The 24,795-nt window shown below is 43.9% G+C and overlaps 1 protein-coding gene across 12 annotated transcripts in view; it reads left to right on the forward strand.

Annotated features, from left to right (window-relative positions):
- Positions 1-24,795, forward strand: part of Neo1 (neogenin 1) — a 198,757-nt gene that overhangs the window by 147,928 nt on the left and 26,034 nt on the right. For 4 of the 12 annotated variants that reach the window (XM_003462198.5, XM_005000074.4, XM_005000075.4 and 1 more), the window contains exons 17-22: positions 988-1,211; positions 1,295-1,433; positions 3,309-3,416; positions 20,572-20,766; positions 21,690-21,722; positions 24,560-24,628. In XM_003462198.5, coding sequence (XP_003462246.2) covers positions 988-1,211; positions 1,295-1,433; positions 3,309-3,416; positions 20,572-20,766; positions 21,690-21,722; positions 24,560-24,628 — 768 coding nt within the window. The remainder of the gene's footprint in view (positions 1-987; positions 1,212-1,294; positions 1,434-3,308; positions 3,417-20,571; positions 20,767-21,689; positions 21,723-24,559; positions 24,629-24,795) is intronic. The other 8 variants (XM_005000069.4, XM_063243432.1, XM_005000073.4 and 5 more) reach the window with 4 other exon arrangements.

Below are 24,795 nucleotides of genomic sequence, written 5' to 3' on the forward strand. Positions count from 1 at the left end.
AGTCACTGTAACTATGTGGGAAACCCATTTTAAAATTTGAACTTAAAATAAATCAGTATGTGTATACTTGGAGAACCTAACCCAAAATTGCAAAAGCCCAGAGGGATCTTGCCCTATGTAAGCTCATGGTCCTTAGTATTTTTGTGCTCATCCCAGCCTCTGTTTTGTGGTGGCACTTAATAATGCGTCCTTTGCATAGTGTCCGAATTCTGACTTTCCCTTCCATCAGATGAGTACTCTGATTTCTGTAGTTCTTTGAAGGCTGTGGCATTTGAACCTGTGATAACCACAGATAGCATTTCCCTTAGGTGACAGGGACTCATCCCTGGGTGGTTCTAAGACTGCTGGAGAAAGTACAGCAGACAGTCTCATTGTAGTTAGCATACGTTTCCTTAAGGAAAAAATATGCCCTTGAGTTGCTTTGCTTTATTTGGCTGTGAGCTCTTTGTTGCACTGCCTCTCACCTAAGATATCAGCAGGTCTGAATTCAACCCATGGGCTAATGTTCAGGGCTTGGTTAAGAGTAGGACCCTTACATGTCTGGTGATATGCACTGTTAATTTAGGTTCCCAAAATTCAGCCACATTTTGTTAAATGTGGCTGTTTGTTCAGAAATTATACCCTTGATTTAAGAAACAAGTCTTTTAGTCTTTTCAGGATCCTTTTGGACAGGAGATAGGACTTTCAAATAATTGTAGGAACATTCAAGTATATATATGTTAAAATAGTCACACATTTTAATGAGCCCTATAGAATACAGTACAGAAGATAGCTAATGCTCCTCTTAACATTTTCCTACAAATTTTTCCTGAAAGAACACAGTGGAAATACTCTTTTTTAGTGGATGATGATCTATTAACCCTGGATTTTCTTTCTTTTTCTCTATTCCTCATCTTTCATTCCATTATATTACCCTGCATTTCCCTTTTATTTTATTTTTGTTTACATTAAAATGCCCCTTCCGTTTTCTAATTACTTTCTGCCCAGACACTTCTGAAGTTGATTTATTTGTTATTAATGCTCCATACACTCCAGTGCCAGATCCCACTCCCATGATGCCACCCGTGGGAGTTCAGGCTTCCATTCTGAGTCATGACACCATAAGGATCACTTGGGCGGACAATTCCCTGCCCAAGCACCAGAAGATTACAGACTCCCGGTACTACACAGTCCGATGGAAAACCAACATCCCAGCAAACACCAAGTACAAGGTACTGACACACTGGCTTTGGGTAAAAAAACCTAATCATTGATGTCTTCTAATTTTAAAGTTCTTGATTCCTACTTTTTTCAGAATGCAAATGCAACAACATTAAGTTATTTGGTGACTGGTTTAAAACCAAACACACTCTATGAATTCTCTGTGATGGTGACCAAAGGGCGAAGATCAAGCACATGGAGTATGACAGCCCATGGGACCACCTTTGAGTTGGGTATGTTTTTTCGGAACCCATGTCACATGGCTTTTTTCCTCTTTGCAAAACACAAAGGTAGTTAGAAGTCTACAGTACCACATACCATGTCATGAGACTTCTCATTGCCTGCTTTTACCTCCCAGGGAAAGAAGCGAATGTATTAACTGACTTATTTACAGACACAGTGAACAGCTACATTTGGAGTTGGGTTTTACCACTATACAAGAATATAAGCAAATAGTATGATTCTATAGTCCAAAGCACACTGGATTTTAGGAATTAAAGACTTGAGTTCAATACCAGATGGTTGTTCATCTACTGACAGTATGATCATTAGCAAGTTGTCTAGCCTTTAAAAATTCAGCCTCTTCAGTTCTATGAGATCAGAGATATTAGTCCCTGCCTTTCCTACAAAGTTATTGTAAGGTAAAATGAGGAACAGATAGGAGAGCACATGGTAAACTATAAACCACTGAATAGATTTAAGAAATTATTGTCATTAGTCCTACTTTTCTGGCAAATTGAGATTGAAAAATTGAAATGAGCTGTCCTTCAAGTATGTGTGCTAGAGCCTGATCTCTTGACTAAGTGACCCTTGAGCCACTTCAAAAGCTTTCTTGAAAAACATTTAGTGTCTTTGCAAAATCTTTCAATAAAATATCCTTTGGGGTTTTTTTTTGTAAGGAACCATGAAAGAAAAAAAATATGTAAAGTAAGGAGAGATCAGGCTCTCCAGATTTGAGATTGTTTGCTTTCTGCCCACTTTTAGGCCTCACCTTCTAATTCCCTTTGGGCTTTCCTAGCAAAAAGGTGTCTGTGACCACTGGGCATCTCTGCCTATGCTGACTCTAATGCCTTCGTCCCCTGTGTCGAGATAATAAAAAACTAATGGTATAAATTCCCAAACGCTGAGGTTGACTTTTTTCCATGTTTGGAATGCATGCAGAAAGAGGGACTGAACTTCGAGAGTTTGAAATCTATTACACAAAAATTGAAATAGACCTTTAGTTGCTTTCTTTGCCAAAGTTTTAAAAAATATCTCTTTTCTTTCATTCTACCCATTAACTAATAAGTGAAATTCGTATTTACCCTGAAGATCTTTGTGTTTAACCGTGCTTCCTTCTCTTATACCAGAATTCCAATAGTTCAAAAGAGTAACTTTGAGGAGGTGCTTAATCTGCACATTTCCCTACTAGAACATTAAACATTTTCAGCTATAATAACATGGAAGGCAATACAGAAACACAGTGTTGTTTTTGTTTTGTTGGTATTTTTTACAGCTTTTCTTTGGAGTAGTAACCTCAGTAGTTTGCAGTATGCTTTCAGTGTAGTCTTAAAAGTAAAAAAATGTCAATTCATAAATCATTTTTTTCTTTGTGTGGACATAGGGATCATAAAATCCTTTGGTTTGGAGAGCCAACTATATTTAACTACTTTACACTTAAAAATATTTTAACAAAATAATCCTAATCAAGGGGAAAAAGTCATCTTGGGTAAATTACCTAACTTCTCTAATTTTTGGTACCCTGACCTATAAAGCATGGACAGTGATAGCCATCCCTCAACATTGACATAAATTTTAAATGAGATATTTTTTGTACAACGCCTAGCATATAATAGGTACTTGGTACTTGATTTCCCTAGCTATCTTGTATATATCTCACCCCCAACTAAGATTCCAATTCTGTGTCTTCAGTGTATTTTTTCTCTTTTGTACTTATATATTCTTTTTATGGGTACTGTTTGCACATAGACTTTGAGTTGAAGCTAGGAGGCTTTAACTTTTTGTCTTGTACTTTTTTTGTACTGTGCTCTACAAATGGAAAAGGTTAAGAAAATGGTCAATTTATATTGTATTGAACAGGAATTATTCAAGGCATTGTTATTTTGTAGTTCCTACTTCTCCACCGAAGGATGTGACAGTTGTAAGTAAAGAAGGAAAACCAAGGACCATAATTGTGAATTGGCAGCCTCCCTCTGAAGCCAATGGCAAAATTACAGGTAAGATGCCCAGAGTGCATGTTTGCCTGTGCCTTGTTCTAGGATATTATTGTGTTGTCAAGAAAGGTGGGAGTCTGAAGGCTGACTTGGTCATTTTATGGGTAGTGTGATCTATGCTGCTCTTTGAAGATGGAGCAAGGTCATGTGCTCTTTGCCCACAGTAGCATTAAAATGAATCTACACTAGTGGTTCAGCCTCATGCTGCCTGTCAGTCTGATGGGGTTGAGGGTGCTCTAGACCGCCTCTGGCTATGCTGGACTTTACAGACATATGTATTTGCCTTCAGAAAGCTGTTCACTGTCTTTTTTTTTTTTTTTTTTTAAAGAAAGACTAAACAAAACAGAAAACGGGTAGAAATAATACATACTTTCAAAGAAAGAATAAACAGTAAGAAATCATTAGTTGATATTTACATATTGTCCTCTTACAAATAGTTATTCAAGATACAAAGGTGGAGCATATAAAGTGGGAATTCAAACAGTGAGACTGCAACCAGTTCTGTTCAGCTGTCCAACAAAAACTTAATATGGTTATGAATCCTATACACTTAAACATACATGCAGTTATCCCTTATCTTCATTTATGTTGAGATTGAACAAACCCAAGCAGGCTGAAATCACTCTGAACAAAGAATAATAGATTGCTGGGTTTCACATTATGACACTCTTAGATCAGTAGTGGGTACTGTAGTGTCTCTTTTTCTTCAAAGTATTTATTCACTTCATCGAGTCGTAAGATCAGTTCTCATAAACTGTTTATAGGTTCTACACATGCATGAGTCTTAACATGTATTTCTATCCTTTTTATATTAGTGGGAGGAGCAAAACAAAGCAAGACAAAACAAAACATATTCCTATAAACACATGAACCAAAAAAACATATAAGACCACTATACAAGGAGTTCTACCACAGTTACTGTGTTGTCTCTTTTTATCTTCAATAGAATTGGCTATATCAAGTGAATATATCAGTACATAACAGTATTAATAAAAACACAACTTTGTATATCGTATAAAACTTCAAAAATAGGTAGTAATCAAACCAGAATGTGTATCGTAGTAAGTCTTGTCATCTTCAGTGTAGTTGCTTATACTCTCAGACTTGATACTATCAATCATACCAGTTTTGAATAAAATCTGTTGATACCAAGCAGCAATCAAACAAACCAGATTTAACTAAGATCAGTCATGATAAAACAGTATAAGTCATACAGGGCTCCATATTAAGTTAATAGGAAATTAAAGATGATTTCTGTGCTGTATCCTGATTTTTTTGGGATAGCTGTCTGTGCCCTCAAATCTAATACAAGTAGACAAACTGGGACAGAATAAAATCTATCCATGTAGAGTGGTGCAAGTATTATGGGTTTAATTCTTGACACACTATTAACAATATCTTCTGCCGTCTTTTTTAAGACTATTCCTCCCCTTTTACTTCCCCAGGGTGCATATTTGGGTCTCACCAAGACCCTTGGTTTTAAATTGGGGGGAGGGGGGTGGAGGTGGCAACCTGCTATTTACCTAAGTGGTTCTGAACCTTCTCTCTCCTGGATTTGATCTCTAATTGTATTCTTTTCCCATTAAAGCCTGTCTTTCCAACCTATCCACAAATACTGGTCTGGTTGCCCCTATCACTCTCTGGTTCCCTGTCACATAGAGCATTGTTTTCTCATATTTGATTTTCAGTCCATATACCCTTTTTCAGGTTAATTGTATTTCCTATAAAGAGCATCTCAGTAGACTCTACCTCCTGATCTACTCTACCTGTGATTCTTTTTTTTAATTTAGTATATCAAACCCATCTATATTAGAGATTATAACCAACCTTCTCTGCTTCGTTTCTGTTAGGCTTTTTTTTTGCCATTATTTGTCTGCTTGTCTTCTTCATTCTGCTTTCTGCTCCATTCATTGAGGCCTCTCTGCCACTGTTCCTGAAATCCTGGTACTTTTCTCTTTCTCTAGAATGCCCTGCAGTATTCTCTGTAGAGTTGGATTGGTGGTCGTCATGAATTTCCCCAGTTCCTCTTTGCCTTGGAAGCATCTTGTTTCTCCATTAATTTCTAAAGACAGTTTAGCAGGGTATATCAATCTGGGCTGGAGGCTATTTTATTTCAGGGCTTGGAATATTTCGCTACAAGCTGTTCTTGACTTGATGGTTTGTGTCGAGAAGTCTGCCGTAATTCTGATGGGCCTTCCTTTATAGGTGATCTGTTTCTTATCTGTAGCAGCTTTTCATATTCTGTTCTTATATTGAATTTCTGTGATCTTGATTATTATATGCCTGGGTGTAGCTCTGTTTTGGTTGTAGGTGGCTAGAGTTCTGTATGCCTCATACATCAGAATAACATTTCCTTTTCCTATCCTTGGGAAGTTTTCCTTAATTATTCTGTGAATAGCCTTTGTAGTTACTTTGTTGGTACCCCTGCTTCTTCATTCACATTCTTTATTCTTAAGTTATAAATCCTCTTATCGTCTTCTAGCCTTTGTATTGTTACTGCTTATTTCCTTGTTATTTTTAAAAACTTTTTCCTTTCATAATCCCACATTACAAACCTGTTCTCCAGTTTGGATAATCTATCCTTAGTTTCTTTCAAGCAGTTTTGCCAGCTTTCAATGGAGTTTTTAATTTCCTGGTAGTCTCTTTGAATTTGCTTTATGTATTCTATATTTTCTTTATATTCTTCATCAAATGGTTCTCTCCTTTGTGTTCCTCCATTCTTCCGTCTGTGTCTTCTTGAGAAGTGCTTAGCATTTCTTTTATTAATCTATTTATATCTTGCCTTACTTGGTTAAATGTTTCACTTTTGAACTTGTCTATGAGATCCACTTGTCTTTATGTCCACTGATGCCATGTCTGATATTGCATGTTTGCTGTCCTTAATCTCTTTTGTATTTATCTTTCCTGGATCAGTGTTCTCAGGATTGGGGACTGGAGGCTTTTTCTTATTGCTTCCTCTTCTCATATTTTTTGTTTCTTCCATACAGGCGTATGAAGGAGGCTCCAGTCCCTTTTTAAAAAAATTCTAGTTCTTCTGAAGCACGCTGGCTAGGTGACCCTGCCTACTCCAGGGTGCTTGCTATTGAGGTGGGGTCAGCCAGCCCGCCAAAGCCTTCACCGCATTAGTGTGTGCAGCACTTAGGGAATTGGGTTGGGTCAACCTACTGGGTCCCAGCCAGGGGCATGACCCAGGCCAAGCACATCCTACCAATCCTGTCTGGGAAGAGAACAACTGACTGAAGTCTCTGCAGTACCTTGTTTCTGCCAGTCCTGCCTGGTTTCAAAATGTTGTCCCCTTTCCCGTGGAAGTGTTTTATCCCCAACACTCACTACAGGTAAATACAGGTCCCCTACCAGCCCCGCTCTCCGCTGGTCTCACTGACCCACAACCTCAGCCCGCACCCCAGCGCAACCACGGCTCCAGTGAGTCAAAGCAGCGGGAACCTGGGCATTTTGCCGAGTTGCAGTCACACAAGTTTGGGCACGCTAGCCAGTGCAGTTCTCTGGTTCGCTGCTCCCTTCTGCCATCACATCTACCAAGGCCTTCAGGCTTGCCTGCCACCAGCTTCACTGTGCCCATGTATCTCCAGGTTCTACCAGTACTTCTGGCACAATGGGACTGACTGGTGAGAGTGCCACCAGCTACCACTGCCTTCTGTTCAAGTTTTTCTTTTTTAAAACTCTTTGTGTGGGCTTCAGTTCTCACTTTAGCTTCTTCCTGGGTCAAGGGGACCTATGTCTTTCCTGCTTGTCTTCTCTAGAATGCTGTATTCCAGCATCTGGGCTGTTTCTCTCAGAGAGGCTTTTTACTTTGCTGCTAACTGTTCCGCCATCTTCCCAGACTCCCCCAAGCTGTTCACTGTCTTAGATCACCAATTTTGGAGTCGTATAGCCTCACCTACTTCTATAGGATAATGAGCCATGAATAATGATTCTGCTCTTTTACACTAAATCCTCAAAAGCCCATTAGAGTTTTAAGTTCCTTTTCCCTGTAAGGCCTACCACTTTTGGTTCCAGAGCTCTTACAAAGCTTGAATTGTCCTTGGCCTTAAGAGGAACCTGGAATTTTTCTTCAGACTTTGAAAGGAAGTCTTCCACAGTGCAAAGGACACTGTCCTCAGCCTTATCAAGGAGAGACCAGTGAAATTTGGCTGTTGGTCCTTCTTCCCTGTCGATGTCGCTTCCGGCCGGCAGGAAGGACACACGACAAAGTCTGGCAGTGGACAACCTTTTCTTTTATTTTCCTTCTCCGTACAGCCTGCCCTGGGATCGCTCCCAGCCGAAGCCTCCTTTGGTCCGCTCCCCGCGGCTCCTTTTGGGCTTCTACTTCCGGGCTTCTCCTTTCCCCCCAGGGGTGGCACCAGTATATATACAGATACAGTGTCCAATCATGTTAAAGTGAGCAAGGCAAGCTGATTGGCTAACATCATCAGTTGCCAGGCAGACTATATTGTTGAGCGGGTTGCTTACGCGGTAAGCAGGAAACTAACGTGCTCGATGGGAGGGGTAATCTACCTCAGGCTTTACTCTTTACTACAGGCCTCACGTCCGCCAAGTGAGGCGACCGGGCTCGGGGCTGCGGCTCCCAACATCTCCCCCTTTTTTATTTTTTATGAATGTGCGCATCGTAGCCCTTTCTGGACTGGGTGCAGAGGCTTATGCCCTATGCGTAGGCCCACCGTAGGTCCTTGGCTTAGACCCTGGTCGGCCGTCCCATGGTCTGCCAAGGCCCTGAGGCCCTCGTCCTTTTTCTAGGGCCAGGCACAAACTGGACGGAACCTGGATGCACACAAGCTTGCACTCATTTCCTCTCCGTAAAGAAATCCCCTCGGAGAGAAATTTAGACCTGGGCAGCGTCTAACAGTCCAGCGGCTTACGTGCAGGATGGGGTAGGGCCTGGCTTAGGTTGAGTCGCACCGGGGGAGTACGCTCTTACCCGTCATTGACTCTCCTACCCAGCTATGTCATAATTTTTTAGAGGAGGAGTGTGGGAAGCTCACCACCCCTAGACTCGGTCGTAGGCTAGGCGAGCGAGCCATGCATATGCCTGAGGATCTTCTTGTCCATTTCGGGCTACCGCTATCTCTATTCATCTTGTTGGTTGGTCTGTGATGGATCTCCGGTAGGGCAGGTCTGATCTTCAGTCGAGGGCTTTGTCGCCCGTGTCAGTCTCTCCGGTACCCACAGTGGTTCTCGTCCCGATTCCTGTGGGAAAACACAAACCGCGCCTCGGTTCCAGCTGACCACTGGATCCGGGCCCATCCATTGTCCTGTCAGGACATCTTTCCACTTCACCCACCCTTTATGGTTGGGGGAAGGGTTGCAGTGCTCCACGGCTGGGGAGCAATTATCATTATTTAAATTTAAAAAATTGTGTGTGAATAGTGCCATGGATAATCGTGCCTTTGGGGCCAGGCCTTGGCCTACTCCCCCTTTTTGTTTTTGTAAAATTTCTTTGAGGCTTCTATGAGCCCTCTCAATGATTCCTTGACCTTGGGGATTGTATGGGATACCATGTTTTAATTGAACCTCCATCATTTTGCAGAACTCATTGAAGGCTTTGCCTATATAGGCTGGTCCATTATCAGTTTTTAATATTTTTGGTTTGCCCCATGCGGCCCAAGCCGCCAGGCAATGATTGATCACATTAGACACTTTTTTACCTGTTTTTGCTGTTGCAAATATGACGTGAGAACAGGTGTCTGTGGAAACATGAACATATTTAAGAGTCTCAAACTCCTGTATATGTGTGATGTCTATCTGCCAAACATCACCAGGGATCAAACCTCGAGGGTTTACTCCCATCGGTATGGCAGGTTTGTATGTGGCACAGGAGTCACATAGTCGCACGATATCTCGTGCATCTGTTCTGGAAATATGGAAATGGTTTGCTAGTGTCCTGGCATTGACATGAAACTTATCACGGAAGGCACGGGCTCGCTCGATTGGTGTTAGTAAGGTAAAAATCCATAACGGGCGAGTGGCAGTATCAGCAGCCGCATTCCCCTGTGCCATAGGCCCTGGCAGGGATGTATGTGCTCTTATGTGGGTGGTGAAGACCTTATGGTGTCTGTTCTGAAGCAATGTCTGGATAGACAGGAACAGCCCAGCCACTGTGGAAGTGGATCTAATTAAACCGGCAGTCTCAAGCACTTGCATAGCATTGACCACATACCTAGAATCGGAGACAATATTAATGGCTTCTGAGAACCGTTTAAGAATCATTTTAACGATCTGCAGTTTCACCACCTGAGGCTGATCAGGTTCAAATTGTATGGTAACCGGGGGCTTGCCTAGGATCACATAGGCGCCTATCCCCGTCTTGGAGCCATCTGTGTAGTTGCTGGGACTAATGGCTCAGAGGCAGTAACCCTTGGAAAAATTATAGGGTGCTGAGTGACAAATGACAAGATAGGGTCTTTAGGGTATTGATTGTTTATATCCCCATGGAAAACACATCTCAGAATGGCCCATGTATCTATGCAGGCAGCCAGGGTCTTGATCTGGCTGGCGGTATAGGGTACTCGGATGGCTTGTGGTCCTGAGCCAAAATGTTGGACAGCTCTATCATGCGCTTCAAGGGCCAATGAAGCGACTGCCTCCGGGTAATGCTCTATGACTTTTGCAGGTGAGACCTTAGGGTGTATCCACAGTAATGGTCCTTTCTGCCAAATCACCGCTGTGGGCTGTAGACTAGTCTGTAGCAAACAGACATCAAAAGGTCGCCCTGGTTCAATTCTGTGTAAGGTAGCCCCACCTAAGGCTTTTTCCACTCTCTGTAAGGCAGCTCTTGCCTCAGGAGTGAGCCTCCTGTGGGAGGCTATATCTGGGTCTCCCTTCAGAAGGTCGAACAGGGGTTTGAGATCTGAATTTGGTATATGTAAATATGGCCTAATCCAATTAATGTCTCCCAATAGCTTTTGTATGTCATTTAGGGTCCTAACGCCATCCGTCCTAATGGTGACCTTCTGTGGAGAGACTAGCATAGGGGAGATTTTCGCGCCTAAGTAGGTCACCATTTCTCCTCCCTGAATCTTGTCGGGGGCAACATGCAGATTAGCTTGTCTCAGGGCCTCGACCAACTGGCCGAGCATATTATTTAGCATGTCTGGGTCCCTGCCGCTGAGTAAAAGGTCGTCCATGTAATGCACACATCTTATCTTGGGAAAGGATTTCCGTAGGGGGGCCAGTAGGGAATCAAGGTAAATCTGACACATAGTGGGACTGTTGGCCATACCTTGGGGCAGCGTTATCCACTCGTATCTGAGATCAGGGCTTTCTTGGTTAATGGTGGGTAAAGTAAAGGCGAACCTATGAGTGTCCTCTGGATGCAGGGGGATTGAGAAGAAACAGTCTCTAAGATCTATAACATAAACTGGCCAGGACTGAGGGATGGCTGAGAGAGCTGGCAGCCCCCTCTGGACCGCCCCCAGGGACTGCATCTGCGCGTTGACCGCCCTTAGATCATGGAGCAGCCTCCACTTGCCAGACTTTTTCTTAATTATAAAAATGGGGGTGTTCCATGGGGAGGTTGACGGCTTAATGTGTCCTAATCTAAGTTGTGTACTGACTATTTCTGACAAGGCTAATAGCTTCTCCTTAGGCAGGGGCCACTGAGGTACCCAAACCGGATCATTTGACCTCCAGGTGATTTTGATCGAAGTGGGTAGGAGAGCTTCTTCAGCGGCCCCTAAGAAAAACCCAGCCCTTGCCTACCTTTTTTGTTCTCTACTGGTATTGGGGATGTCCGACCCTGTAGGGCATTGCCCAAGCCTTTGCCGGGGGTATATCCCTGGTTCCTGAGTATATCCTTAGCCTGGGGGGAGCAGTTTGACGTAAGCGTGACATCCATCTGAGTGAGGATGTCCCTTCCCCATAGAGACACTGGCAACTGCAACACAAATGGTTGGAAATGGCCCTGATGACCCTCCTCATCACACCAGAGCAGGGTTGAAGCACTAACCTGAGGAGCTGACACCATCCCCAGGCCCTGCAGCGTGTTATCTGCAGTGTTGGTGGGCCAGTTGGAGGGCCAATCCTTTCTAGAGATAATGGAACGGTCAGCTCCTGTGTCTAGGAGCCCTGTTATATTCTTGCCATTGACCTTAAGTGAGAGCATGGGCCTTTTATCAAGTATTATATGGAGTCCCTCGAAGACTTCCCCTGAGGAACCGAAACCTTGACTTTCTCTAATTTTCTGCTTTGAGGGAAATCTCCTGTGGAGACTGGGGAGCAGCAAGAGCTGCGCTATCTTGTCTCCTTTATTGATTACCATAGTACCCACAAGAGATTGAACCATAATTTTAATGTGTCCTGTGTAGTCTGAGTCTATGACCCCCGGGACTACTATGAGACCCCGAAGGGCCGTGGAGGATCTCCCGATCACCAGACCCACGGAATTTTCGGGTAACGGTCCCTTAAAGGTGGTTTCAACCACTTGAACACCCATATCAGGCACTAATATAAGTCTGGAGGCGACACTGAGGTCCACACCTGCTGACCCAGGGGTGGCCTTTGTTGAAGGCTGCCATCCTGAGCTGTCCTGTCTCTGGGGCGGGGGCCCGCCTGTGAAGGGGGCCCCCTCTGGCCGTTTTTTGGCCCTCTAACATCTCGTCCACAAATACGGTTGCCCTGAGCGTCAAAGACCGACCTACACTCCTCAGCTTTGTGTGATCCCCTCTTGCATCGCCCACAAACATATGGTTCTTCATTCCTAGGGCGAGGCCTAGCATCTGCATTGTTTGGGCAATGACGTTTAATGTGTCCTGGCTTCCCGCAGGCAAAACACCCTTTAGCCTTACATTCCCCTTCTAACCCGCGAGGTCCCCTCTGCTGTACAGCCGCGGCCAGGAGAGCAGCCACTCCCGAGTTGGAGAGCGGCCCCCCTATCTCTCTATATATCCTAATCCAGGCGTTGAGGTCCTTGTTCTTATGAGGAGCTATCGCTGCCTTGCACTCCTTTGTACATTGCTCAAAAATCAGCTGCCTTACCAGCGGTCTAGCCACTCTCGGATCAGAAAATATCTTATCGGCAGCATCTTGCATTCGGGCCACAAAGTCAACAAATGGCTCTGTGGTACCCTGAATTACTGGGAAAGAACCCTGCGACTCCTTATCGAGTGACTTAGGCTCCTGACAGCTGGTCTCTTTGGCCTCCTTGCCATTCAACTTTCCCTCGTCCTCGGAGTCAGACGACTCCGAGGCTAGAGCCCCGTCCTTCTCCTTAGCATCTTTGTTCCCCTTGACGGGCCCCTCTCGGGAGCTCCCTGACTGGGCCTGCTCAAATACCCTGCGTACTTTTGTAAGCTCTTGAGAGCTTTCTCCACAACCACCCTCGCTCTTAGTGTTGCTACCTAGCATGTTTCCCATCTTTTAATATGTTACTCACCGCGTGAGGCCCAAGGAATCCGCCACTTACGCGTGAGCCTGAGGGGAGTCTAAAAGCCCTGTAGGTGCGCGCCACCCAGAGCCCAGGCTTATCCCCAACTCACCTGTCTCGCAGCTCTGTACTGGAGCGTTGTCCACTGTCACGTCTCGGGGGTGATCAGTCCCCGTGCGGGCCTCCAAATGTCGATGTCGCTTCCGGCCGGCAGGAAGGACACACGACAAAGTCTGGCAGTGGACAACCTTTTCTTTTATTTTCCTTCTCCGTACAGCCTGCCCTGGGATCGCTCCCAGCCGAAGCCTCCTTTGGTCCGCTCCCCGCGGCTCCTTTTGGGCTTCTACTTCCGGGCTTCTCCTTTCCCCCCAGGGGTGGCACCAGTATATATACAGATACAGTGTCCAATCATGTTAAAGTGAGCAAGGCAAGCTGATTGGCTAACATCATCAGTTGCCAGGCAGACTATATTGTTGAGCGGGTTGCTTACGCGGTAAGCAGGAAACTAACGTGCTCGATGGGAGGGGTAATCTACCTCAGGCTTTACTCTTTACTACAGGCCTCACGTCCGCCAAGTGAGGCGACCGGGCTCGGGGCTGCGGCTCCCAACATCTCCCCCTTTTTTATTTTTTATGAATGTGCGCATCGTAGCCCTTTCTGGACTGGGTGCAGAGGCTTATGCCCTATGCGTAGGCCCACCGTAGGTCCTTGGCTTAGACCCTGGTCGGCCGTCCCATGGTCTGCCAAGGCCCTGAGGCCCTCGTCCTTTTTCTAGGGCCAGGCACAAACTGGACGGAACCTGGATGCACACAAGCTTGCACTCATTTCCTCTCCGTAAAGAAATCCCCTCGGAGAGAAATTTAGACCTGGGCAGCGTCTAACAGTCCAGCGGCTTACGTGCAGGATGGGGTAGGGCCTGGCTTAGGTTGAGTCGCACCGGGGGAGTACGCTCTTACCCGTCATTGACTCTCCTACCCAGCTATGTCATAATTTTTTAGAGGAGGAGTGTGGGAAGCTCACCACCCCTAGACTCGGTCGTAGGCTAGGCGAGCGAGCCATGCATATGCCTGAGGATCTTCTTGTCCATTTCGGGCTACCGCTATCTCTATTCATCTTGTTGGTTGGTCTGTGATGGATCTCCGGTAGGGCAGGTCTGATCTTCAGTCGAGGGCTTTGTCGCCCGTGTCAGTCTCTCCGGTACCCACAGTGGTTCTCGTCCCGATTCCTGTGGGAAAACACAAACCGCGCCTCGGTTCCAGCTGACCACTGGATCCGGGCCCATCCATTGTCCTGTCAGGACATCTTTCCACTTCACCCACCCTTTATGGTTGGGGGAAGGGTTGCAGTGCTCCACGGCTGGGGAGCAATTATCATTATTTAAATTTAAAAAATTGTGTGTGAATAGTGCCATGGATAATCGTGCCTTTGGGGCCAGGCCTTGGCCTACTCCCCCTTTTTGTTTTTGTAAAATTTCTTTGAGGCTTCTATGAGCCCTCTCAATGATTCCTTGACCTTGGGGATTGTATGGGATACCATGTTTTAATTGAACCTCCATCATTTTGCAGAACTCATTGAAGGCTTTGCCTATATAGGCTGGTCCATTATCAGTTTTTAATATTTTTGGTTTGCCCCATGCGGCCCAAGCCGCCAGGCAATGATTGATCACATTAGACACTTTTTTACCTGTTTTTGCTGTTGCAAATATGACGTGAGAACAGGTGTCTGTGGAAACATGAACATATTTAAGAGTCTCAAACTCCTGTATATGTGTGATGTCTATCTGCCAAACATCACCAGGGATCAAACCTCGAGGGTTTACTCCCATCGGTATGGCAGGTTTGTATGTGGCACAGGAGTCACATAGTCGCACGATATCTCGTGCATCTGTTCTGGAAATATGGAAATGGTTTGCTAGTGTCCTGGCATTGACATGAAACTTATCACGGAAGGCACGGGCTCGCTCGATTGGTGTTAGTAAGGTAAAAATCCATAACGGGCGAGTGGCAGTATCAGCAGCCGCATTCCCCTGTGCCATAGGCCCTGGCAGGGATGTATGTGCTCTTATGTGGGTGGTGAAGACCTTATGGTGTCTGTTCTGAAGCAATGTCTGGATAGACAGGAACAGCCCAGCCACTGTGGAAGTGGATCTAATTAAACCGGCAGTCTCAAGCACTTGCATAGCATTGACCACATACCTAGAATCGGAGACAATATTAATGGCTTCTGAGAACCGTTTAAGAATCATTTTAACGATCTGCAGTTTCACCACCTGAGGCTGATCAGGTTCAAATTGTATGGTAACCGGGGGCTTGCCTAGGATCACATAGGCGCCTATCCCCGTCTTGGAGCCATCTGTGTAGTTGCTGGGACTAATGGCTCAGAGGCAGTAACCCTTGGAAAAATTATAGGGTGCTGAGTGACAAATGACAAGATAGGGTCTTTAGGGTATTGATTGTTTATATCCCCATGGAAAACACATCTCAGAATGGCCCATGTATCTATGCAGGCAGCCAGGGTCTTGATCTGGCTGGCGGTATAGGGTACTCGGATGGCTTGTGGTCCTGAGCCAAAATGTTGGACAGCTCTATCATGCGCTTCAAGGGCCAATGAAGCGACTGCCTCCGGGTAATGCTCTATGACTTTTGCAGGTGAGACCTTAGGGTGTATCCACAGTAATGGTCCTTTCTGCCAAATCACCGCTGTGGGCTGTAGACTAGTCTGTAGCAAACAGACATCAAAAGGTCGCCCTGGTTCAATTCTGTGTAAGGTAGCCCCACCTAAGGCTTTTTCCACTCTCTGTAAGGCAGCTCTTGCCTCAGGAGTGAGCCTCCTGTGGGAGGCTATATCTGGGTCTCCCTTCAGAAGGTCGAACAGGGGTTTGAGATCTGAATTTGGTATATGTAAATATGGCCTAATCCAATTAATGTCTCCCAATAGCTTTTGTATGTCATTTAGGGTCCTAACGCCATCCGTCCTAATGGTGACCTTCTGTGGAGAGACTAGCATAGGGGAGATTTTCGCGCCTAAGTAGGTCACCATTTCTCCTCCCTGAATCTTGTCGGGGGCAACATGCAGATTAGCTTGTCTCAGGGCCTCGACCAACTGGCCGAGCATATTATTTAGCATGTCTGGGTCCCTGCCGCTGAGTAAAAGGTCGTCCATGTAATGCACACATCTTATCTTGGGAAAGGATTTCCGTAGGGGGGCCAGTAGGGAATCAAGGTAAATCTGACACATAGTGGGACTGTTGGCCATACCTTGGGGCAGCGTTATCCACTCGTATCTGAGATCAGGGCTTTCTTGGTTAATGGTGGGTAAAGTAAAGGCGAACCTATGAGTGTCCTCTGGATGCAGGGGGATTGAGAAGAAACAGTCTCTAAGATCTATAACATAAACTGGCCAGGACTGAGGGATGGCTGAGAGAGCTGGCAGCCCCCTCTGGACCGCCCCCAGGGACTGCATCTGCGCGTTGACCGCCCTTAGATCATGGAGCAGCCTCCACTTGCCAGACTTTTTCTTAATTATAAAAATGGGGGTGTTCCATGGGGAGGTTGACGGCTTAATGTGTCCTAATCTAAGTTGTGTACTGACTATTTCTGACAAGGCTAATAGCTTCTCCTTAGGCAGGGGCCACTGAGGTACCCAAACCGGATCATTTGACCTCCAGGTGATTTTGATCGAAGTGGGTAGGAGAGCTTCTTCAGCGGCCCCTAAGAAAAACCCAGCCCTTGCCTACCTTTTTTGTTCTCTACTGGTATTGGGGATGTCCGACCCTGTAGGGCATTGCCCAAGCCTTTGCCGGGGGTATATCCCTGGTTCCTGAGTATATCCTTAGCCTGGGGGGAGCAGTTTGACGTAAGCGTGACATCCATCTGAGTGAGGATGTCCCTTCCCCATAGAGACACTGGCAACTGCAACACAAATGGTTGGAAATGGCCCTGATGACCCTCCTCATCACACCAGAGCAGGGTTGAAGCACTAACCTGAGGAGCTGACACCATCCCCAGGCCCTGCAGCGTGTTATCTGCAGTGTTGGTGGGCCAGTTGGAGGGCCAATCCTTTCTAGAGATAATGGAACGGTCAGCTCCTGTGTCTAGGAGCCCTGTTATATTCTTGCCATTGACCTTAAGTGAGAGCATGGGCCTTTTATCAAGTATTATATGGAGTCCCTCGAAGACTTCCCCTGAGGAACCGAAACCTTGACTTTCTCTAATTTTCTGCTTTGAGGGAAATCTCCTGTGGAGACTGGGGAGCAGCAAGAGCTGCGCTATCTTGTCTCCTTTATTGATTACCATAGTACCCACAAGAGATTGAACCATAATTTTAATGTGTCCTGTGTAGTCTGAGTCTATGACCCCCGGGACTACTATGAGACCCCGAAGGGCCGTGGAGGATCTCCCGATCACCAGACCCACGGAATTTTCGGGTAACGGTCCCTTAAAGGTGGTTTCAACCACTTGAACACCCATATCAGGCGCTAATATAAGTCTGGAGGCGACACTGAGGTCCACACCTGCTGACCCAGGGGTGGCCTTTGTTGAAGGCTGCCATCCTGAGCTGTCCTGTCTCTGGGGCGGGGGCCCGCCTGTGAAGGGGGCCCCCTCTGGCCGTTTTTTGGCCCTCTAACATCTCGTCCACAAATACGGTTGCCCTGAGCGTCAAAGACCGACCTACACTCCTCAGCTTTGTGTGATCCCCTCTTGCATCGCCCACAAACATATGGTTCTTCATTCCTAGGGCGAGGCCTAGCATCTGCATTGTTTGGGCAATGACGTTTAATGTGTCCTGGCTTCCCGCAGGCAAAACACCCTTTAGCCTTACATTCCCCTTCTAACCCGCGAGGTCCCCTCTGCTGTACAGCCGCGGCCAGGAGAGCAGCCACTCCCGAGTTGGAGAGCGGCCCCCCTATCTCTCTATATATCCTAATCCAGGCGTTGAGGTCCTTGTTCTTATGAGGAGCTATCGCTGCCTTGCACTCCTTTGTACATTGCTCAAAAATCAGCTGCCTTACCAGCGGTCTAGCCACTCTCGGATCAGAAAATATCTTATCGGCAGCATCTTGCATTCGGGCCACAAAGTCAACAAATGGCTCTGTGGTACCCTGAATTACTGGGAAAGAACCCTGCGACTCCTTATCGAGTGACTTAGGCTCCTGACAGCTGGTCTCTTTGGCCTCCTTGCCATTCAACTTTCCCTCGTCCTCGGAGTCAGACGACTCCGAGGCTAGAGCCCCGTCCTTCTCCTTAGCATCTTTGTTCCCCTTGACGGGCCCCTCTCGGGAGCTCCCTGACTGGGCCTGCTCAAATACCCTGCGTACTTTTGTAAGCTCTTGAGAGCTTTCTCCACAACCACCCTCGCTCTTAGTGTTGCTACCTAGCATGTTTCCCATCTTTTAATATGTTACTCACCGCGTGAGGCCCAAGGAATCCGCCACTTACGCGTGAGCCTGAGGGGAGTCTAAAAGCCCTGTAGGTGCGCGCCACCCAGAGCCCAGGCTTATCCCCAACTCACCTGTCTCGCAGCTCTGTACTGGAGCGTTGTCCACTGTCACGTCTCGGGGGTGATCAGTCCCCGTGCGGGCCTCCAAATGTCGATGTCGCTTCCGGCCGGCAGGAAGGACACACGACAAAGTCTGGCAGTGGACAACCTTTTCTTTTATTTTCCTTCTCCGTACAGCCTGCCCTGGGATCGCTCCCAGCCGAAGCCTCCTTTGGTCCGCTCCCCGCGGCTCCTTTTGGGCTTCTACTTCCGGGCTTCTCCTTTCCCCCCAGGGGTGGCACCAGTATATATACAGATACAGTGTCCAATCATGTTAAAGTGAGCAAGGCAAGCTGATTGGCTAACATCATCAGTTGCCAGGCAGACTATATTGTTGAGCGGGTTGCTTACGCGGTAAGCAGGAAACTAACGTGCTCGATGGGAGGGGTAATCTACCTCAGGCTTTACTCTTTACTACAGGCCTCACGTCCGCCAAGTGAGGCGACCGGGCTCGGGGCTGCGGCTCCCAACACTTCCCCTTTGAACCTCTCCTCCGTGGAAGTGAGTGTGGAGGACTGATTTGGGATTCTGAAGTATGAATAAGGTGACCTAAGGGAAACAAGTGTTTCATAGCACTGTCCCTCCTTTTAGCTTTCCTTTCCCTAGGAATCCCTTTCCATAACCCTGACCTTTATGCCATTGTTTTGGTTTTCTGATTCTTCCTTCTTCTATGAAAGAATCAAGCACCACTTGACTCAGATTACATTTCACTTTCTCTTTTAAAACCAGTAATAGTTTTTTGTTTTTTTTTTTTTTTTTAATTTAAGAGGAAAAAGAGAAAAACACAAAACAGAACAAAGCAGTGTAAGGTTACACATAATACATAACTACAAAAAAAAAACATAACAGTAAGAAATCACCTGTTAATAGATTACATAATATCATCTTGGAAATAGTTGCTCAAATCACAGTATCAAAGAATACAAAGTAGACATTCAAACGGAGAGACTGCAAACAGCTGTGTTCAATGATCCAAAAACATTAATATAGTCAGCTATTTAACATCCCTAAACACACTTGTTGTTATATCCGTTAGAGCTCTTTTTTTTTTCCCCTCCCTCTCTTTTTTATAACAAAATTTATACATTTTGGATTTTATTACTCCTCAGTTCTCATTACTCTCTTGGGGGGGAGAGAATAAAGTCAAATATGGCAAAACAAAGCTGTAAGTCCAAACCAAGGATAGACATAGCACATGATGTAGAACAGAGTACAAGGTCATCAACAATGGTTATCAACATTGTCTCTTGTTTCCTTAAAAGGAATTGTCCATCTCATTAGATATTATAAAGCCGGACAAAACAGTGGAGAACAAGACCAATAAAACTTAGGCATTGTGAACATTACAGGACTTCCAAAGGAGACAATAGTCAAACCAGAATGGGCATCTTTGTGAATCTTATTGCCTTCAAATTAGTTGCCTATGCATGTGATAATCATGATTCCCCATTATGTGGCCTTGAAGCCTTATAAAATTTTCACTTATTAATTAGAAAGGCTTTACTCTGGGCTTTTTGATATGGAAATATTTGAAGCTATAGTATATGAAGTTTTATCCAAATATTTTAAGGAAAAAGACAGACACTATGGTAACTACTATTCTTTAAAAAAAATTATTTAGCTATTTCTTATGTTTATTTTAATTAAGGGAAAAACTTAAAAAATTAGGATATATAGTAGTAACTCTTTTTGATCTCCTATTAACTTGTTTTGAAGTCCTGTAATACTCCCAAGATCTTGTTTTGACTGATTAGACTCTGTTCCATTCTGTGCGACAGTAATAGTTTTTGTATGGTGTGGATCAGGTAGACTGACAGTTGAGGCTTCCTCCTCATCCGTAGGAATTGAATGCCCCCTGGTGGAAGCATTTGGTGATTGTTCATTGACTTCACTCACTGGAACCTGAGGTAATCAGAGGTTGTCACCCATCTGCCAGTTTTTCGTCCCAGGTTATCACTTTGATGAGAGCTAACCCTGCATATCAGGCCATTATTGGTTTCCAGAACTGCATTATTTTAATTGTAGGCCCTTGAGGGTACGTTATTCATACATGCTGTGGCATCGATGGCAAACCTTTTGGAGCTTTCAGTGATACAGACAGCCCACTGCTGCACATGTGCCACAAGTTCTTTACCACTGTGCTATAGTCTACATGTCATGGTAACATATACTTACTGGCTTTCTGATTACAAGAGTAAAAGCAGGAATGAGATTTCTTTTGATGTTAACTTCTTTGGACAGGCTACATCATATATTACAGTACAGATGTGAATGCGGAGATACACGACTGGGTTATTGAGCCTGTGGTAGGAAACAGACTGACTCACCAGATTCAAGAGCTAACACTTGACACGCCGTATTACTTCAAAATCCAGGCTCGGAACTCAAAGGGCATGGGGCCCATGTCTGAAGCTGTGCAGTTCAGAACACCTAAAGGTAAATCTCCCAGAGTTGAGGGTTTTGTTAATGTGTCTCTTTAGTGGGGCTGTGCTTATACATATCACTTTGGCAGATAGCATCTATGAGTAATATAAGTAATATAAGATGTCCTGTGGGTAATATACATCAGCCATAGTGTGAAGGTTTATCCCAATGGGTCCCTTACCCACCATCAAATCAGTACTACCGAGATTCCTGACCTAATTTTTTTTTTTTTTTTTAATCGGTACCAGGGATCAAACTCACAACTGCCTGCTTGCAAGGCATGCACTTATGCTGCTAAGCTAAACCCCAGCCCCAACTTTCTGGAGTTTGTTTTTTTTGTTGTTGTTTTTTTTGTTTGTTTGTTTGTTTTTTTGTCTTTTTCTTTTTTATCGGTACCAGGGATCAAACTCATGACCACACACTTGGAAAGCAGGCACTTATGCCGCTGAGCTAAATCCCCAGTCCCCTGACCTAACCATTTTACAGCAGGGCAACTTTGGCACCAGGATGTTTGGGGCAGATCAATTCCAATGCTGTACAAGTTTTTACCAATCAAATCAGATGTGATCCTTTTGTTTCCCATTCAAAGTGATACAGCATGGTACTGTGATAGATGATTTTCTTTCAACACACAGAGGCAATTAGACTAAAAAACTTATTTTTGGACCTTTGTAGAGAACAAGAGACTAAAAGGTTTTTATGCCATTGATTAGAAAATAAAGAATCAAAACTTTAGGCTAATGAAATTTAGTTGGGGGCTCAGTTTGTGGAATTATGGAAGCCCAGACATCTTTTCTGTTAGCACTAAAGAAGACTCAATTTGTTTGGAAGTTTGTGGGGGTTTTATTTTTTTTCTTTAAGTCTTCTGTATGTCCCATCTTCAAAGCTTGTGATCCTTGCTCTTGTTTTTTCTTCCCCTGTGCTTGGCCTGTTAGCGGACTCCTCTGATAAAATGCCTAATGACCAAGGTAAATGAGTAGATGGCCTCTCTTCTCTCTTTTGTGATCTGTTATTAGGTTATTTGTTTTTGTTTCCTTTTTTTAAAGTCAGTATCATGTATTAAAACCACATTATTTGTTGGCCAGTATGGAATGGAGTCCTGTGTTTGTAGCACGTGGGTTATCTGAAAAGCTGGAGCATTTACTTAGTAACTAAACAGACCAGTGTCAAAAAACTGAGTTGAATAAATCAAGTCCTCAGCTGTAGCAGACTTGGGCAGAAGTGTGGGCTAGATTATGTGCTGGGTTACAAGTTCTATAACAATGATGGGCACTGGAGGCATGAAGAGGCGCTTACACAAATTTTTCATAGAATTTCAGTATTGTCTCTAAATGAAAAGTTGTAGTCAAATTCAGTAAATATTATACCCCCCCAATCTACATGTTTATCTTACTAAGTTGCATGATTATCCATCTCCATGAATACTTTCTTTAATTCTGTTTCAGTGAGTTCATTTAAACCTCTTTCCATTTCTTCTCTTAAATGTATGTGATCATTTTAAAAGAAGATAATAAAACTATTAACAGAAACTTAGGAAGCATGAGCATTGATTGTTCTTGGAATCACCTGCCATCTGATCTCTCAGAGGTCATTTATAAGAATATAAATTTCATGATTTAAGAGTAGTTATTAGAAATACAGGACCTTTAAATCTTGGTTACTAAAACAGTCAGAAAAAGGAAGAGGTGTTAAGATTCAGGGTTTTGAACATGTGTTTGCATTCACTGAATCTTGTTGGACAGTGGGGGAAATTGCAAACGTGTGTGTGTGTGTGTGTGTGTGTGCACGCGCACATGCACAGAAGCATGAAAATATAAAAAAATAATAGTGACAGGGATGGAGTTCAGCAGCACAAGTGCCTGCCTGGCAAGCACAAGGTCCTAAGTTTGATTCCCAGTACCAAAATTATTATTGTTGTTATGTACATGCAAAGAATATGAATGTGCTCATTATTCTCTTCACTTGACAGCCACAATGCAATTCTTAGCTGCACCACACCTGGAGTAATTAAAATTCTTTACATATTGGTCCTTTTGGTGCTAGGTTGATCCTTGAATATTTTGCCCATAGTTTAAAAGAAAAAAATGTTGAGAAATAGAAGTATAAACTGATCAGTTTATTGCCAAAGTATTTTCTTAGCTATTATTTTCATGACATATGCTCTGCATAGTTTACTTAACTGTAGCTGATGATTACAAACACTCAGATATGAAGAATCTGAGTTTAGCCCTCCTAGCTAGACTCAGAGTGAAAAAAAACCACATGGATAACAAGAGGTGACACAAGATATATGCTTTCTGGGAAAATAATGGCACAGAATAAGTGGGTAAAGGAAGAAAAATATGGACAGTGGAAAAGGGCTCAGTGAATAAGTTAAATTCAGGAATGTGCCCTTTTGGATATCCCAAGAACTGATACTTCCTTGGGGTTTTCAGCCTCTGGAAACAGCAAAGATCTCTAGATTTATTCTGTTAAATGAACTAGTTACAGATAACTTCAATTTGGATTGTTTTTATTTCTTTTGCGGAAACACATCTAGTTTATGCTTTTCTAGTAAACTAATAAGTAGAAATAACTTATTTATAAGTGATTTCTGAAGTTTCATGCTTTCTCCCTCTATAGAACGATAGTATAAATTTATTATGCTTGGTAACATTTATTGAACATTTACTATGCATCAAACAATAGTCAAAATGTTTATGATACTAAATTTCCATTTAATGCTGATAACAGTTTTGTGAAGTAGATACCATTCTTATTCTTGTTCTATAATGAGGAAACTGAGGCCCAAAAAGAAAAGCAGTTTGCCCAAAGTCAGTTATGCATAATGAAACCAGTATTCCAGTACTAAATGTTGTATGATACTAAGTATGAGAAAAAGCCTTCATTTTGCAGTTTTTTTCAAACCTCTTTTCAAGAGGAGCATGATAAAAGAAAAAAAGGAGTGTGATATTTGCTTTCTGGCCGCAAACCTTAGATTGAGGGATACCTTTGTTTTACTAGGGAAAGAATCCTTTTATCGCTTTAACAAAGAATCTTTTTCTGTTATTGAAGAACAAGTTCAAGTCCAAAAATAATAGATTTGAATGTTTTTAAAAATGGATACTTGCATTTTCTGAAGCCTGCCACTGGCATGGCCCCAAACCTGAAGTCAGCAGTCTCATCTCTTATGTTCCTTGATGATGAGCTCGGAGACAGTATCCTTTGTGTGCAACTAAAAGGAAGATAATTTATTTCCATCTTTGAATGTTTAAGTGACAGAGCAAGAACTGAGAATTCAATTTAAATCTTCATTTATCTTTCTGCTCCTGCTTAGGCTAACTTTACACTGGAAAAGCAGTTACAGTTTGAGAAAACAGTATCGACAACCAGTAGACCAAATCAGCATAGCTGAGTCCCTTGAAATAACATGACTCTTCAGTGCAGCCATCAACCTAATAGTGTCCCTTGATTCCTTTTCTAGTACAAGCTACTTCTGCCATAAGTCCCAAACAGCCGTTAGGGAGCTGTTTCTTGGGTGAGAGAATTGGGTCTGTCCCCAGTTACTGGCCAGCTTTAGCAGTCTGGTCTCAGCAGTTGAATAAAAGTGTCAGCGTTTCAGATGCCTCACTGCACAGAAAGCTAAACCTTAGTTTGCTTTGCATACATAGATTGTATTTTTCCATTATTTATGTGCTACTTCATTTTCTCATGGACAAATAGACTGAAAATTTTTTGATTTTGGTTTTTGTAGAAATACTTGCTATGAAGTGAACTGTCACAGCAATGTATTGAGTCATTACTGACATGATCTCTTCTGCTTCAGCCTCAGGGTCTTCAGGAAAAGGAAGCCGGATACCGGACCTAGGACATGACTACAAACCTCCAATGAGTGGTAAAGCCCTTCCTTTGGCATTTGTAGCTTCCCATGGACATGAAGTGGTTTTGCTAAAATACCCTGAAATATCTTTTATAACTTGAGTAGTTGGTCACAGCATGTTAGCCTGTCTTTTTTTTTTTTATTTAACGAGAAAAAAGAAAAAAAAAAAACAGAAAAAGGGT

Source organism: Cavia porcellus, unplaced genomic scaffold, assembly GCF_034190915.1.
Source record: "Cavia porcellus strain 051 isolate PalLab524CR breed Dunkin Hartley unplaced genomic scaffold, mCavPor4.1 scaffold_38, whole genome shotgun sequence".
Taxonomy (NCBI): Eukaryota; Metazoa; Chordata; class Mammalia; order Rodentia; family Caviidae; genus Cavia; species Cavia porcellus.